This window comes from Thermobia domestica, chromosome 10, assembly GCF_964235325.1.
Source record: "Thermobia domestica chromosome 10, izTheDome1.hap1.1, whole genome shotgun sequence".
Lineage (NCBI taxonomy): Eukaryota > Metazoa > Arthropoda > Insecta > Zygentoma > Lepismatidae > Thermobia > Thermobia domestica.
In genome coordinates this window covers 28,566,995-28,585,403 of record NC_137463.1, presented here as the reverse complement: position 1 = coordinate 28,585,403, position 18,409 = coordinate 28,566,995, and the positions used below count along the sequence as shown (strand labels likewise).

The following is an 18,409-nucleotide window of genomic DNA, read 5'->3' as shown; positions in this document are numbered from 1 at the left end:
CAGAAAAAGTGAGAACTAGGGGAAAATATGAATTTCCCCTGCTTTCTACGAAGAAAAACACGTAATTAAAATGTTTTAAAAGGATTAACAAGTTATGTAGTTCTCTTTTTAAAGGCCTTGCTAATTAGATGAATTTCATTTTTCTCGTTTGGCAGTTTCAGTTCATCGTGAAATTTCTCTCTTTTAACCTCTCTTTTCTTTGTACTAGTTTTCATTATGTAGCTGCAGAGTGTTTTGAGTTTTAATCTGTAGCTTGTTCCTGCCCACTTAAGATTTCAACTTACTCAATTCATGTTGTAAAACAGCTGGGAGAAAATTTTTTTGATATTTAATATGCCACTGGTTGAAAATTCCTTGCGAAGTCTTCATTTACTCTATTCTCTCTTAATAACATCAAAAACTCACTGTTTTCAGATCAAAAGATTCATTATATTTCAATCAAAATTCTTCATGTAGGCCTTATATCTGGAGGACTACATATAATATAGCCAAACCCAAACTATCATTTAATTCAATATGATTTGCTTATTCCGTAATAAAAAAAAAAAAAAATTTAGGGGAGGTTCAAAAATGTTGTGGCCCCTGATCCAAAAACTATTTATTGGCCAAGTATTCGCAATCTTTTGATACATGTTTTTGATCATTCCTAAAATTCTTGGCCAAGATCTTTTGCAAAATTCGCAATCTTTTAATACACTTTTTTAATCATTCCTAAAATTCTTGTTAATACACACATCAGTTTATTTGTTTCTTTACATAAATTTCAAGTTAGTCCGAACCTAATGGTATTAAAATTATTTGACTCTTCATTACTCGAAGAATTCTCCTGCTATCATTCAGATATTCGAATTTTCCTTTTCAGTATTCGACAATTATTCGAATTAATATTTCGTTATTCGAGTAATTCGTCGAATAGTTATTTGGTAATCGTTCGAATAACTTCGATCAAGAATAACGAATTTTATTTGAAGTACCCATAGCTCGAATATTCGAATAATGAATTGTTCGAATTTTAATAGCACTAAGAGGGTTACATCAAAGTAAGAGAAAAAGTTCATATAGACCTGCGATCGGAAATGAAGATTTTCGTAGTTATATGGTGCCGAAATCGTGAAACAATGAACTTTAAAGGTCCGTAATTCCACTATATAGGACTGATCGTAGTCGGGTCAAGACATCACTGAGGAACTAGTATAGAGCTATCTAAATATTCATCTTTCAGAACCTCCGGTGCTTGCACAATCATTTTAAAGAGAGGCTGTTTGGGAATACTTGATCACTTTCCACCCACCTTTCTAAAAATTGATGTGCAAGTATTGGAGCATACCAGTTTTTCAGTGATGTCTTGATCCAACTACGATAGAGACTATAGTAGTGGAGCTATGAACTTTTAAAGTTCACTTGTTTCACGTTTTCGGCACCCTATAACTCCAAAACTATTCACTTTTGAATAGATGTCCATATAAACTTATTTTCTTATTTTAATGCGAGAAATCTGTTCCCAAAATATTGTGACTCAGTAGCACTCTTATATATCAGGTAAGGGTTATTGCAAGAATTGTTATTCCCTAAACACATAATTTAATTTTTGTGTGTTATTATTTTAATCTAGTAACTCCTAAGTCTCGAAAAATGACATTTCTATGTTCTCTTTGTACTTTGACGGAGTAAACTGGAATCTTTTGATATAGATTCTAGGCAGGGTTGGGATGGAACAAAGTCATAGCAATTTGGATAAGAACTTAAGAGATGTATTTTCTTCCTCACTTAAAATGAAACAAATTTAGTCCCTAATGGTTCTTAGCACAACTGAAAGAAAAAGAAACTTAAGTTTTTTTTTTGTTGTTTTTGTTTTTTATCATCAATAGGCTGATATTGTCGTTATGCTTATACTTAACCATGTCAAAACCTTAGGTACAAACTTAATTTGTTGATTTAGAAGTTACAAGAGGAACAATAAACATTCATTTCCATACCAGTAGAAAGTTTCTACTTTTTCCATCATGAATTAAACAGATTCCATGATGGTTTTTATTTAGAAGGAAAAATTACGAAGAATGGGTTGATTCACTTGTGAGTTTGAAATTTTCGTGTTTACAATATTCAGATTTTTTAAAAAAACTGCATGAAATATGTAGTTTAACATTTGATACTTATACCCTAAAATTAAAGAAAACAACATTATTCCCAGGGATTAAAAAAATACTTACTGCCTCAACATTATTTAGTACAAACTTACATTGCCTGGAATCAGCTCGTGAGTTGTTGCATCAGAGTACGCAGTCTACTTGTGAGCGACAGTAGCATCACATATTTTGACAATTCTTAACATTTTACTAAAATTTGTGTACATATTTAACGTTAATGAAGTGAATACATTCTAATTGGAGTATCTTATACATCGTGAAGCATAACTGTTTATGATTAAGAGAAAACTGTACATTAACTTAAAAATATTACCTGTTAAGAGTCTTCATCCCGGCGAAATTAAAATACCGCTAATTTTACAGTAATTATGTGATATCTTCAAATAGATAATCGAAATGTGGAATAAGAGCGCCCTATACAATATCATTTTACATGAGAAACCGTTATCACGACTCACTTATCTGCTTTCGATTTCGAGCCATTTTGAAAATCGGCATTTATTTTCGCGTTTCTAAACAGCTGAAAACGGAAAGCCGCTAGGTGACTTGTGATAACGGTACCTAACGCAAAATAATATTATCTAGGGCGTTCTTGTTCCATATTTCAATTATCTTTTATCTATTTGAAGATATCACATAATTACTGTAAAATTAGCGGTATATTAATTTCGCCGGGATGAAGACTCTTAAGGATTGCATTTATTTTTCTTAATCACTAACACACACACTATATATATATATATATAATATTTGCCAACACAGAATCATATTTACTTCTAGTTAACATTTTTTTCTTTTAACTTTTACTTGTTGTTTAGTTCTTTCTGTGTCACAAAAACCTTTCCCTGCCTAGTCATTAAATTTTCTCTGTATAAAGACCACTTAAATTTTCAGAATGATAGCAGAAAAACTTGTAGATGTCAAAGGTATAGAAACCATTCATAAGGGAACATCAAAGAAGTAATATACCGGGTAGGCCAGTAGTCTTGGTATAGTCGAATAAAATTAAAAAAAAAATACACGACAGACAGTGTACAAAATACACGAGCCCGTACACACGTTTTAGGCGATTGAGGGGGAGGGGGAGAATGTCACAGACTATACCGCTTCTCAACAGCCATCATGAAATCCGTCAATTTGGATTCAACTTCGAAATTTCAGTGGGAACAGAGTTGTGTGACACATCATCTAGCACCGAAAGTTGCTAAGGAATTCATGTCTGAGATTTCTTTTCTTTCTTTCTTTCTTTTTCTTTCTTTCTTTCTTTGTTTTTTTTTTTTGCCTATCTATAGCAGTTTTGTAGATTTTCAACGTTTTTCCTGTTATATTTCGTTTCAGGGTTACTAATTCGTGATAGACCTAATAAAAGCTGAATGCATAGAGACTGTTTTAATGTCAGATGAACGAAATTGAGAGCGATCGCTGATGATTTCAGTCATCGCCATCGTAAAAGCAGTCCTGTCTCACCCATGTAGTTGCTACCCTCCTATTCAAATTCAGAGATAACAGGAGCTGGTAGACCTAAAACGGCTACGGATGAAGCACAACAATAGCAGTATTGGTGTACGTTCACAAAAGGGTAAACTTTAGTCAGTTGCTGCAATAATTGCAACTTGTACCGGTGTCACTTGTTTGTTTTTAAAATTCTCTTTATGTAGATAAAACTCTCGCCACTTTCCATTGACACGCTAACGCTCTCAGCTTCGGTGTGAGCGGTTCCGAGTTCGATTCCCGTTGGGGCACTCGGTCGAAAAAAGTGTTAAAAGCTTTTTCAGATCAGCCATCCTGAATGGGGTTTTCCTGGGTTTTCCTCATTCACACAAGACAAATGCCGGGGTGGTACCTAACATATAGATCCCAAGCCGCTTCCTTTCTTCCCTTTCCTCGGATTGTGTGATCGCCGAGAGACGTCATCCCTCAAAAACGCAACGGGCTAACATGGCAATAAATGCCGAAAACCCAGAAATCTAAATCCTAATCCTAAACCTTCCATTGATACACGGCGTATGCTGCTTTGGGTGCATTTGTGAAAGAATGCCAACACTGCTATTGTTGTTGCTTTGTAGACCTGTGTGAGACTGCCTGTTAATTTAAGTTACCTGTGTGTGACTTGTCTTGAACAGCTCCTGTATCCTTGAATTTGGATAAATGGGTAGCAACTGCGTTGGCTTGTTTTTTTTTGGATGGCAATGATTGAAACCATCTACGATAATTCTCATACTTCATTCGTTCGACATCAGAGTAATCTCTATACGTTCAGCTTTCACAAGGACTATCTTCAATTAGTTAACCTGAAACGAAAAAATAACGAAATGAATATTAAAAATCTCGAAAACCATTTAGAGCTAAAAAAAAAAATCACAGATATGAACTCGTGAGCATATTTTGGTGCTAGATGATGTGTCACACAATCCTCTTCTGATTTAAAATTTTGAAGTTTAATCTGATGTGAAAAATCTCAAAATGGCTGTCGGAAATTCGGTATGGTTTGTGACTTTTCCCCTCACTTATAACATGTATAGGAACATTTCATTCCTGTCTTTTATTAGATTGTTCTACGACTTTTGCCTCACCCATTCATTAAACACATAAGGATAGATCACGAAAATTATACTATTCGAAATTCACAATTTGACCACATTAAACAGAGAATGTATGAACTTACACATTTTACGTTGGTAATCTTTACCATTAATTTATACGAGGAAGTACATTTTTTCTTGGAACTAGATAAAAGTTCTCATTTCATTTTATAAACTGTTATCATTTTCAATCCGCTTTCTCCAATTTCTCTTTACAACTATTTATCTTAGGAAATTCTGAGCCTCTCTGAACTCTACAGTTGAACGAAAATCTGAAATACGTAAGTTTTCACTATGGATTGAGTTCTAGTGTTTCACATTAAAGGCGAAGACATTAACCCTGTGTCATTAGGAGAGTCTCATTGATTTTATATGATTTATTTATATAAATTGTTTCTTTGATAAGTACAAATTTCTGTTTTAAGCAATATTAATGACCTAGGTATATGTTAAAATATTAAAAATTGTTTTTGTACACAACACTGATTATAACAGAGAACTTACACAATTGATTCACATATATATATGTATGAATATCAACATAATGTACATTAGTCCACTTACTTTGGCACATAATTCCATAATTAGTTAAAATGCTCGTTTCGCTTGTCAATAATATTTTTTATTTTTTTTTTATGTGACATACATAAATTTCCTGAAAAATAGTGCAACGTTTTATCATGGAGGCGATCGAGAATTTTATTTTCGGATTTATCTCAGAAACTATTTGTTACTGAGAAATGTTAATAATAATAATAATAATAATAATAATAATAATAATAATAATAATAATAATAATAATAATAATAATAATAATAATAATAATAAATATTCAATAATACATGATGTTAACTTTTTTATTGTGGAACTTTTGCAGAATTCTTAAATTCACTGTTGGAGAATTAGCCAACACAGTGCGCGGCGCGTATCTGTATCCGCACAAATATTGTAAAAAATATTTGAGATGACGTTCGAAATGATAACTGTAACACACCTATTTTTTTTTCTTGGAAATCTTAGCATACAATTTGGTTGATCAAATATATCAATATATTTATTAATGTCTGTGCGATTATTTATATTTTTACCATATTCTCTTAACGTTACTGGGCAGTGTTACATACGGAAGTTGATGCTCAAATTAACATTAAACTATTAACAATATTTAGTCCTAGGGCATTATAAGTGGCAAAGAATAATGCCTAAAGAAGAAATAGACTTCATAAAAATGAATATAACCCTATTAACAAATTCGCGAGTTTCTTATTTAAGTCGTCTATACAAAGAAGAATAAAAACTGAATTACCACTGCAGTTTATAAATCAATTAGTTATTGGTGGTCAATTAAATTTTCTGCATTATTTCCATTATGACCGCATATTAATACAAACCTCTACCATGTTGTATAATGGACAGAATCGTCAAGGTATCACTTGCACTAAGTTTATGGCATATTTCAGATATAGCTTTAATATACCCACCATAATTCGATTTGATCAAATATGTATTTAAATGTGAATTAATTACATTATTTATATCATTTCCTCAAGATAAATTTTCTATGGATTCACCGGTTTTTTGAAGTAAGGAAAACAAAATAAAGACAATGCCGAAATTTGCCTTCACAGTTATCGACTGTACTGTACTGTAAAAGTATTTTGGCAGTACTTTTAAATAATCTCACCAAGTAAGTCAATTGCTCGTTAATTGTTTCGGTATACAACGAGTGTCAAAGTTAGGGATAAACAAGATCTCATAAAGATACCGTCCAGTTTGTTTCATTATACTTTTAGTAGTAAGACAGTACTTTCTAATAGTAAGTTCTATGCTCTTACAAAACCTACATTTTGATATTGTTATTTGTTTTATTTTGGAAATTGGGTACAACAGGCAAATCCACGGAGATAATTTCCTGAAAGTGAATATAAAGGAGTGCCAATCTCCAAAAATGGTAGAGCGTTTCTCTTCTGTTTTCAGCGTTTACTTCATAATGAATATTGCTCCAAACGAAATTGAGACAAAAAAGAAAGGATAATCCGTGTACATCTTGATTATTTCCTGTCATATCTTTGTGTGTGTTACGTCGTTTCTTCTAAGTGAAATGTCCTATATTGTATTTTGAGTTTTCGTGAGACTGTTACACCACTTCTTCAGTGGAAATATATATACAATTTCTTCGACGGTTACACAATTTCTTCGGTAATGAAATGTCTTATATTGTGTAGTTTACTATATTTTGGATGGTCGTGGGAATTTAACACATTCAATCGTGGCGTATATACCTATGCAAATTCTGTCAGTTTAGAGCATTTTTAAGTGATGCATATTAGGTAGGAGAAGAAAGGCAAGCATGCAAAATATATGGTAAACAAATGTTTAAATATTCTATTTTGAGATGAATACTACATTTATTAGTATTGGTGGGTGGAATTGGTACAATATTACTTTAAGCAAATATTCTATCACATACATGAACAAAAAAATTACAACAGAAACATAATGTACAAAATGTGAAAACTTTGGTATTATTGTTACTGTTGAGTGAAACTGCTGCAGTGTTCGCTATAGTTTTTATAATATAGTGAAAAAAGGTATAGTTTTTATAATATATTATATAAGTGTATTTTATATTTATAATATTTTAACAAAAGAGACACTGACCAAAGCTTAAAACCCACTTTATTTTAAATTATTAAAGTGGGTTTTAAGCTTTGGTCAGTGTCTCTTTTGTTAAAATAATCAATCCAAAGCCATGAATAGTCTTACTAATTATAAGTGTAAAACTAAAATTGTTTTAGCACAAACAGTTTACCTATGTTAGTCAGCGAAACACCGCAAAACAAGAAAAATGATAACACCTTTCAGTATACAAGATATTCAAAAGTTCATCATTATTCTTTTAGATGTGGGCACATACAAATCTTTTACACAATCAAAAACCGCCCACCATTAACGGAAGGTAGCTGAGATACTCATATGTAAAAGCCGACCTACATTTGGGCTCCGTCCTGTTGTATTAATAAGCTACTAGGAGTCCTACTCCAACTTAGACGGATTGAGCGTTAACTTTGTAGGGGAGATAAAAAAGTAAACAAGCAAAAGATTGAATTAAAAAAATATGTGCTAGGATCGGATATTGATGGAAAGAACTGAACGGTATAGTTGTGAAACTATCAAATGTGAAAAGTTGTTTAACATTTTTGAAATTATATATTAGGGGGGTGGCTTCCGGGCTTAAGCCCCCCCCGAAATCTTACTTAGTATAGTAAAGTAAAGTAAATATCTTGCAGAATTTTCACATTTCCAGGCAAAGCCCCCCCCCGAAAGTTAGCAAAGCCCCTCCCGAAACAAAATCGTAAATACGCCACTGTATATATATATATATATATATGCAGTAGTCTACATAATATATAAATATCAAAAGTGTTACTTTTAAACAACGTTTCACATTTGATAGTTTCACAATTCTACCCTCCCGTTTTATTCAGCTTCATCAGTATCCGATCCTAGTACTTTCTTTTGTACATAATTTTATTCATGTTTTTGTTGTCAATATGTTTAATTTTCTTCTCTCTATTTTTTGTTACCTTTAAACTTTTAATTTGTGCATGAAAGCACTTTATTTAGTATCTCAACATAGTTCTCATAGTTTAACTCTCTTAATGAAGAAATAAAATTCCAAAATAGTGCTTAGACAATCCTGAGATTATTTAGTTTTTCTTTTGGGACAGTTTGTAACCAGGCCCATACTTTGAATACCGGTATCTATAGTATGTACTCACCTCGGGAAATCAACTGCAGTATTGTGGATATTATATTTCTCCAAATAAAAACGTGAAGAACAAGGAAAACATGTGCTGCTATCTGTTAGTAGGTGACGCATGTTTAAAACTAAATATTAGTATTAATTTTAACTTATTTAATACGCTCAAGTTGTTCTTATTTCAGTATCATTTTTATTTATTAATAATTAAAAGAAAATACTGAAAGCTGAACCACAAAATCACATTAATTTTACAGATAATAGTGAACTTTATAATGATGAATATTCTAAAGTAAATCTAGACATATCTCTACATGTATTGTGTTAGAATGGAATGATTGCAAGAAAACTATTATATAGAGATTGACTTTGTACAATTTTTTTGTCTCCATTTCCTTCTGAAGAGTTCACAATTATCACATATTATATATTTTTTTACAACACATTACATCTAAAATATACATATATTTATTTATATATATACGGGAGTAGCGGAAATGATTAATCGGGTTACAAAATGCTGTGTGTTGAGAAGTATAAGACATACAAAGATGGGTAATACATGAACAAGTACACACACTCACCAAGTTTTAGGTACACTCATGTCCAAAATTATTGTCGCATGTCTATAAACATGTTGTGGTAGAAATATAATTTCATAACAAATTTGCCCGGTATGTCTTATAACGTTAGTATCTGTATAATCGGCAACGACATGTATGTGGCAAATTTCATGTCAAAAGAGCAGTGAATAAGAACAATAAAACGAAAATAAAACTTTCTTGTCCATTTAGCAACATTTTGTTTTACTCATTCTAATTTTCGTATTTATAATTCTTTTCCTATGAGATTTACCACAAATATACATTTCCCGACTATACACATGGTATCAGTATTAAAAGTAGCCTGCAAAATCGTTATCAAATTATATTCTTACAAGGAGACAGTTATACCTAAGTAGATATGCGACAATCATTTTGGACATGAGTGTACATACTTATAGATGTTCACTGTATGCACCTGGTCACACAGCACACGCCCAAATTGTAATGCAGCTCATCCTATACGTTCAATAGCACATTGCTGTCAATGCTCTTCACAGTAGCATTAATGCGTTCCTTTGGTTCTTGCACTGTTATTGGCTGTGGGGATAAATAAACTGTGTCCTGGACTGCCAACCACACTGCAGGAACTGAAGGAGTGCATCCTTTCTGTTGTGACGCAAATTACGAGGACATGCTATTGAGTTTAAGGAACGAACGAACGAACTGGATTACCATATGAAGGTGTGCCATGAGACCAGCGGAGTACATATTTAAAATCTTTAGTATGCACCTAAAACTTGGTGAGTGTATGTATCTTTTCATGTATCACTCATCTCTGGAGCTGTATATGTCAATATACAGTGTTCTGTAACCCGATAAATCATTTATGCTAACCCTGTATTTGTAATAATATCACATCCACAAAATCACATCAAGTATCGGATGGAAGAAACGTTTCAATAGAGCTTTCAACTCAAAATATAGTACGAAGCTTTAGGTTTTCCAACAACCACCTCATCCATAAACTTCTATAAACGGTTTAAAGGTCCACAGTCCTTGCAGCCACACGGAGAAAAGAAACCTTGGCTTTACAATGCAAGAGAGCGAGAGAGACAGATGGCTGTTGGCTTGAATTGCTTTGACAAAGAACACACTTTATTTTGTGAGGGGAAGCATCTCATGCGCATCCTTCCATGTGGACCCCATCATACCATTCGTCGTCACAGTCTGCCGTCTTGAAATGGAGCCAATAGAACGTGTGTATTCTGAAACAACTGAAGCATTAAAATGTTTGTGGTACAATTTGAAAAAAATATGTTTTTTACACTTCACACTTGGTTAGTTAACGTGACTTTACAACTTTTGAATTTGTTGAAAAGGTTTTATATATATATTTTAAAGTGATCCTTATTTTCCGACTTCCAATATTTTTCTTAGTTCCAACTACCTAAAATAATTCCATATCAGACCAAAGTAACCATGAAAAAAAAGAGATAGCTGAATCGAATAATATTAAATATTGCCCAAACGACCTCAAGTTTTCAATACATGTACAGTATACAATATAAAACAAAGATTTTTGTAAATTTGGAAACACAGTTGTAGTTTAATGAATATATATTATGAAGGAAATAACTATGAAATGGTTAAAGATGAGTTGAAAATAACGGCAGATTTGTGTTTGTGGGGAAAATCTACCATAAAACAATATTCCCTCCCTACCTATTAAAAATTTTGGACCTGAATCCAAGATGGCCGCCATGATGGTAATATAGAGTAATAGATGCAGTTCTACTTCCATTATCCCTATTCAAAACCAAAGGTGTATATTATTTTCCTCAGAATAACACTATTTAAGAAGTATATAGTCAGATTCATAGTACTGCCATCTGTAGGACAATACTATGAAATACTTGAATACTACACATGACTTTTTAACAGCGTTCGTTGTACACTCATGTAAAATTATTGTTGCATGTCTATAAATGTGTCGTTGTAAGAATATAATTTGATAGCGAATTCGCCCGGTATTTCTTATAACGTTAGTATGTGTATAATCTGCAAAGACATGTATGTCGCAAATTTCATGTCAAAAGAGCAGTAAATAAGATCAATAAAACGAAAATAAAATTTTCTTGTCCATTTAGCAACATTTTGTTTTTGATCATTCTAATTTTCGTACTTTTAATTATTTTCCTATGAAATTTACTACAAATATACATTTCCTGATTATACACACAGTATTAGTATTAAAGGTACCCTGCAAAATCATTATCAAATTATATTCTTACAAGAAGACAGCTATAGATATGCGACAATCATTTTGGACATGAGTGTACATCTGGGTTATGTGTAGTTAAGATGAAATAATATTAAATTTCTAATTTTACATCCCATAATTATGCACCGAGAGTAAGGAAGATGGCGATAATGAAAATGATGGAGTGAAGAAAGTAAGAGGAAAAAGAGAAAACCAGAGAGAACCCACGCGAATGGCGTTTGTTCACCGATAGCCAACTTATATATAGTTAAATGACAGCAGGAATGGATACAGCTTGTATGGATTAAGAGCTTTGACTTAACATGGATCAGAAACAGTTTCCATTATATATATATAAATATCGGGTCTATGAAATTTGTGTGAAAAAAATGGCTCAATAATTAAGTGTACATAACATATATTCTAATGCGCCTGTATCGGTGAAAGAGCATCCTGTGAATATTAAAATTGTAATTTATTATATTAATAATCCTGTTAAAGTTTTCGAATATTAATATAATATTGCGGTGAGTAATTTCGTAAAAATATTTTGTTGATCTGTCTGACGTGAAAGAAATTAACCATGAAACCGTTTGAAATCATAAACGTCAGAATACTGATGGGTAATATGCCGAATCATGAACTAGCTTTAAATTTAAAAAAAAAAAAAAATGAGGCTTGTAGCATATCTATTTATTTATTCTTCGTTACATGTTTCCATGGATATTTTGGATAAGCATCTCTGGAAATGTGTTTCTGCTCTTCAAATATAGAGTGGCTTTAAAATATAATGGAATGTGATATAGTTGAGCCGGGAGACTGGAGCAGTCATATCCAAATTGTAATTCTCTCTAATAATATTTTCTTTTTGCAATGGCTTCCAAATGGATTGATCCATTTTAGGGTAATCTCTCATGTAACCGAAAGATACTGTGGTTTACTTGTAAGTAAACACTGTGGTTGAATCGGTCAGTTGATTAACTTGCTTTTTTTTATAAACAAACATGATACTATTGAACGGTGTTTACCTAAATTGGTAGAGATCGAGGGATTTTCTGCTGATAGTTTCATAGTTTGTGGGTGAGTGGTCGGCGGAGCTTTGAGCTTATCAAAGTTTTCTCGGTCAGAGATGAAGATAATCTGGAATAAGATCACAGCGCAGTTGAGATAAGTTTCGTAATATGTTGTTGAAGAACCTACAACTTCCAACAAAGACATACCTTGTTTCGGTTTAACAAAAATCCTTCTTCACACTTAATTTTAGTATTTACTGTATGTACCTGGCTCTTATTAGTTTACTGGTTAAATCTATGGTTTAAAATAAATTTGAAGGTTCATCAGTGCAGGAACGTTGGATCTTATTATGGCAGGGTTCTATCTAAATTTATCACTATTGCTATTACACACCTTCTTCAGAATCTGCTTAATATTACTAGTAATTTGTGCGTCACTGTTAGAAGTATTTGTGTCACTGTCAGCAGTGTGTGTATCACTGTTAGTAGTATACGTGTCACCTCAGGAGTATTTCTATCACTGCTAGGAGTATTTCTGTCACTGCTTGGGGGTATTTATGTCACCGTTAAATAAGGCAAATAATAGATACAATCATATTATTTAACACGAGTATGCATATCACTGTTAGGAGTATTCGTTTCGTTTGCTAGAGTATTTGTATCACTGCTAGGAATATGAATGTCTCTCTTAGGAGTATTTGTGTCTTGCTGTAGCATTTTTATCACCGTTAGGAATATGTATGGCACTGTTAGGAGCATTAGTGTCACCATTACAAGAAGACACATAATAATAGAGACAATCTATTACTTGACACGAGTATGTGTTTCACTGTTAGTAGTGTGTTTGTCACCGTTTAGACAAGGCAAAGTACAATAGATACATACTACTCGTTAACACTTTTTTTTGTATATTTCCAGTACATAAAAAAATCTACTTCAGCAGAATAAACATGTGTGATATTACTATCATTGAACAACATTGTTTTTATCGTTATAAAAATTCGTTTATCTGATCTTTCTCGAAAGGTAAGCATGAGAATGTACCTTAAGCCTCTGATTGTCATCACCTTGATGTCATTTATGCACTGACATATGTCTCATCTTTTGACAATATTATACTTAACAAAAGTTAAAGTTTGAAACTTAGTCATAATATTGGGCTATATTTCACTAATTATACAGCGTACTGTCATTGTGCTGATGTCACAATGAAAAAGTTGGTGAGAATCTACTTTAGTAGCAATTTCATCTTATTAGGTAGATTACTAATCATTCGACACCAACTTTTAATTTTACAAACACAAGGAGATAGTTTCTATCACTTTTCCCTAAAATTACTCATGAGAATTTACATTCAGCATTGTACGAGGGCTGTTTTTTGTAACCTCCATTAAGCTACCAGAAGAGAACAACTTGAGATGGCGAGATGCAAATTAGTTAAATCTGTTCACTGGCTATCGCATATCCTCCATACTAAAAGGCAGACTCTGGTGCTCAATCAGTGTGAAGAAGTTAGCCTGAAACTATATCGATTATTCAATCGTTATGTAGTAGTGAGCGTGAAACCATGTCAAGTACAATCGAAGCGGCCGCCAAGTGTGAACTACATGATATAAATTTAATTTCTTCAAACAGAAGGGCCCAATACAGTCGCCATTCATTATCGAACGATAAACTATTTCGAGTGTTCAATCATTGTGTGGTAGTGAGCGTAAAACCATATCGCGGGTTCAATCATTGTGTAGAAGTCAGCGTAAAACTGTGTCAAGTGCAATGCAAGTGCCCGCCGGGTGTGAACTACATGATATAATTCGATTTCTTCAGACGGAAGGACCTGACGCGGTCACCATTCATTATCAAATGATTTAGGATCATGACGGGAACTTAAGAACTGATTTGTGTGTACATAAGTGCTACAGAGAGCCTAAAGAAAAAACTTGCTGACCTACGCGACGAGAAAAGTCATCTGTGGCGAAAGACGATCTTGATGACCGCATAAGAATCATGTTGTTCATTAGAGAGGTAAAATATACTTTCTGAACTTATGATTTTGGAATTTCAGGAAAATCAGTAGCCGCCTGAGGAAATCGAATTATATCATGTAGTTCACACGTGGCGGACGCTTCGGTTGCACTCGATATGGTTTCATGCTCACGACTTAACAATGATTAAACATCAGACTCTGCTTTTTGGTACGGAGGATTACTATTTCCAGTGAATAGATCTGCTAATTTTTATTTTCGCCATCACAAGTGGTGGCTTAATGAAGATTGCTGAAAAACAGTCCTCGTAATTTTGTTAACCTGAATGAAATGTATCGATTGGTATGTCTCCCATCCTAGGCATTTTTTTTTCGTTAATCGCTAAAAATATTGTAGAAATGTTGTCTTCTTTTTGAACCTTGGAAAGGTAGTATTCCAAAGGGATTCTGGTCTTAAATCCGATGCTCACTGTTAATATTTACCCAGCAAGCGACGTGGTCTACACATTTTAGAAGACTTGATAATCTAGTCCGTGATGCGTACACACATTGTGAAATTTTGTGTTACGTAACTTGCTATATTGATTCGTTAATTCCACTCTGTTTGCGTCAAATATATTTCATTCTAAACTTTTCTGAAAGTCCTTCAGATGTATTCATTTTTGTAAGTTTAGATAGTAATTATAAGTAGTTAATCCGATGTACTAAAAGAGATTGAGAGACAAAGAAAAGGCAGTTAGGAAGAAATCGGTAAGATTTTGTGACAGTTAATGGCTATTTCTTGAAAGTTTCGATTGACGTCATTTCTGAATTGTAAGCATCATTAAAGAAAGAAAGAAAAATGTTTGAGAGATTTTCTGGAGTGCACTTTGTCTTACTTGTTTTTCTTTGTTTCTCGGATATTATATCTCTTTTACACTTCTCTTTTTCCTTGTTTATATTTCTGAATGATCTTCCATTCACGTTTCATGGATTAGTAGGCTATCTGATGAGAACAAATATAGCTGTTTTGTTCTATAGAACATTAAAGAGTTACTTGTGACTGATGTTGGTGTTCCGCGTATTCATTGTAATAAGATTTTCTTATATCCTCTTGCTTCGTAGTGAAAGTTATTAAAGTTTTTGGTTGCACGTGGCTCTAGTTCCGAAAACTAATCCAAATCTGCAATATCCAATCTATTTTGATGTTTGATAGTTTTTTTGAGCTTAACATCAATTTTCTGTAGCTAGGCTATATGAGATAAGGACCTACAATTTAAAGTGGGATGTGAAACACATATTTCCACTGGTATTCCATCCCTGATTTTCGCATCAAAGGAGAGTTTCATTTATCACCGCCGGGTTCTAATAGGTAGTCTAAATTCTAGAGCATGTCCTTAACAATACTATCATGCTTTAAAGCTATTACATCGCTTTGGATATTCATGTTTAAATAAAATTGGTCACATTTGAAAGAAAAAACTTTTTTTTTACTATACGTCACAGACATTGAATGTGGGCCCACGAATGGCGATACAGACAGGAAGACGATATTCCCATTCACGCCACACATGCTCCAACATATCTGATGAAATGAACTGGACGACAGCACTGATACAAACTTGCACTTCTTGCAGGTTTTGAGGCAGTGAGGATACATAGACACAATCATTTACGTAATCTCATAAAAAGAAGTCGCAGTACGCCAAGTTAGGCGACCTCGGCGGCCACTTGTAGAAGACATTTCATCATTTGCGAAACGTCCAATCCATCTTCCTGGAAGTTTCTCATTGAGATGTTTCCACACATGCAGCCACGATCCACAAAATCACGGTACCACTTCAAAATTGACGTGTGTGTAGGAGCCTGATGTTTAAACTTTCGCCTAAAAGCACGCTTAACCTGCACCAGACTCTGCGTGCTGTGATTTTCCAAAACACACCAACTTTGTTTTTGTGGGGTCGCCATAACTTCTTAAAACTTATTCTTTAGTAACATTACAACACAATGAAAGGAAATAAATTTACGTTGGTATATTACGGCGTAACAGTACAGAAATATAAAAGTTTCCCAAGTGACCTCCAGCGAAAACAGCAACTGCTTGCTAAATATCCAATAATAAATCCATATCTGCTAATCACAAAGTAAACATGAGTGAATTTACTTTTTCTGTGTTTGGTCCCGTCCATTGTTGAAATTTTTTGTCCATTTTTGACATGCGCAAAAAATATTTGAGTTTTTGTTTTAAATTTGATTAATTGCATTTAAATATGATTCTATGAGGGTCGTTCCGAAAGTAATGCCTCCTATTTTTTCATAGAAACTAATAGAGATACATAAACAACAACAGTACAGCTAAACAGAACAATGTTTCAGCTACAGAGTGGCATTTTTCCACATAGTTCCCACCTTTCGTTATGCACTTTTGTCAACGGTGAACCAGAGCCTGCATGCCGCGCTTGTAAAAATCGGAACCAGCTGAGACTAACCACTTCCTTACAGCTTTGACAGCTTCCGAGTCTTGAAAATTTTCGTCACATTCAGCTTTGTACATAATTCTCTGGTCGTTATCTGGCGATCAGCACGGATGAGTTGATCAAGACGCTCTTCATTGCGCGGGATAACAGCTGTGCAGGGTCGACTGGGCCGTGGGTTGTCATGAACACCCTTTTCACCACCTTGAAAATGCCGTATCCATCGCCTCACATTGCTCACCTCTATTGTATCGTCTCCATAAACCTTTACCAAGCGCCGATGAATTTCAATCGGCGCAATTCCTTTAGCAGTGAGGAATTCAGTCACACATCATTGTTTTATACGTACGTCCATATCATGCTCCATTTTGGAACATTTCTATGCTGGCGTCAACTACCGAAGAACAATGGAACCAACTGCAAATAAAAGAGGGAGGTTCAAACATTAACACTACACCAACGACATCTGGCACGGACATACAAAATGAACACAAAAAATAGGAGGCATTAATTTCGGAACGACCCTCGTATAAAGCAACATAATAACACTTCAAAGTATGATAGTATTTTTATGGACACGCTGTATAATAGTATTAGCGTATAATGAAGAAAGAATTTAAAGATGAGACACATACCAATCGTTAAATATCATTAACCTGAATACATTGATATGGAGAGTGTAAAGCCTTAACCATAATTTTCGGGAAAATCGAGAACAAACTATTTTTATTGTAAAGCTAAAAATTGATGTTTTATGATAACCATGCCACGTTCGGAAGTTTATTCTCTTTAAGGTTTTCATTATGACACAATAGTACACTGTATTTTTTTTTATGTATAGAAGATACTTTGGTTAGCTCTTAAACTTTAATTTTTTGGTTAACTGTAACATGGTTCACGTCAATCAATACGTCACATGAAACTCAATAAGATCAGATGCGTAAGGTAAATTAACATGCGTAGTTTTCGACAGAAACTAATTTTCATGAAGAATACCGTTTGTTATCAATAATTGATTTTTTTTTTATTTTGCTGGAGCAGATCGTTTATTTATTTATACACTCTATACGTAAAACTACATATATCAGTGCTAAGTAGTAGATTGTTGTTCGTCTTTTCATGGTTACACACATACTTGAAACATTCACCCTTATAATATTTGTAATAAATTATTATGTGTTACATTGTTCGAAACGAATATAACATGCTGTAATGCTACGAAAAAATGGAGGTTCTTAATTCAATCCGTTACGTATGTTCACACTTAACTTCGATATAGATCCACCGACTTTGATGATTGATTCTTTATTTGGAATTGTCCCACATACCTAGGTAACTTCCTTTAGGAACTGATGGTAATCTTCAGAACTAGACTAGAAAACACCTCAACAGATTCTGGGTTGCTACGCAAAATAACATGCTTATAGGCAACCACACATTGTTTAAAGTGAGTATGGTTGCATAACGGAACAGGGGTTATATTGCAACATTTCGGAACAATGTAACATCTGTAGACACACACACACACACACACACATATATATATATATATATATAAATGAAAGTCGTTGTGTTTGTGACTTCGTATCTCTTGAACCACCCGACCGATCTCGATCAAATTTTCATCATAGATGAGGTTCGGGCCTGGGCTGGTTTTTATCATTT

General features: G+C 33.5%; 2 protein-coding genes across 3 annotated transcripts in view; one reads left to right on the top strand and one right to left on the bottom strand.

Moving 5' to 3' along the window:
* Positions 1–18,409, top strand: part of fry (microtubule binding protein furry) — a 1,411,512-nt gene that overhangs the window by 621,527 nt on the left and 771,576 nt on the right. The gene's annotated exons all lie outside the window — the stretch shown is intronic.
* The window catches only part of CNMaR (G-protein coupled receptor), a 114,353-nt gene continuing 103,405 nt past the window's right edge, over positions 7,462–18,409 (bottom strand). The window contains exon 3 of one of the 2 annotated variants that reach the window (XM_081727913.1): positions 7,462–10,311. In XM_081727913.1, the coding sequence (XP_081584039.1) occupies positions 10,193–10,311 (119 nt within the window). In that variant the 3' untranslated portion in view covers positions 7,462–10,192. The remainder of the gene's footprint in view (positions 10,312–18,409) is intronic. The other variant, XM_081727914.1, reaches the window with a different exon arrangement.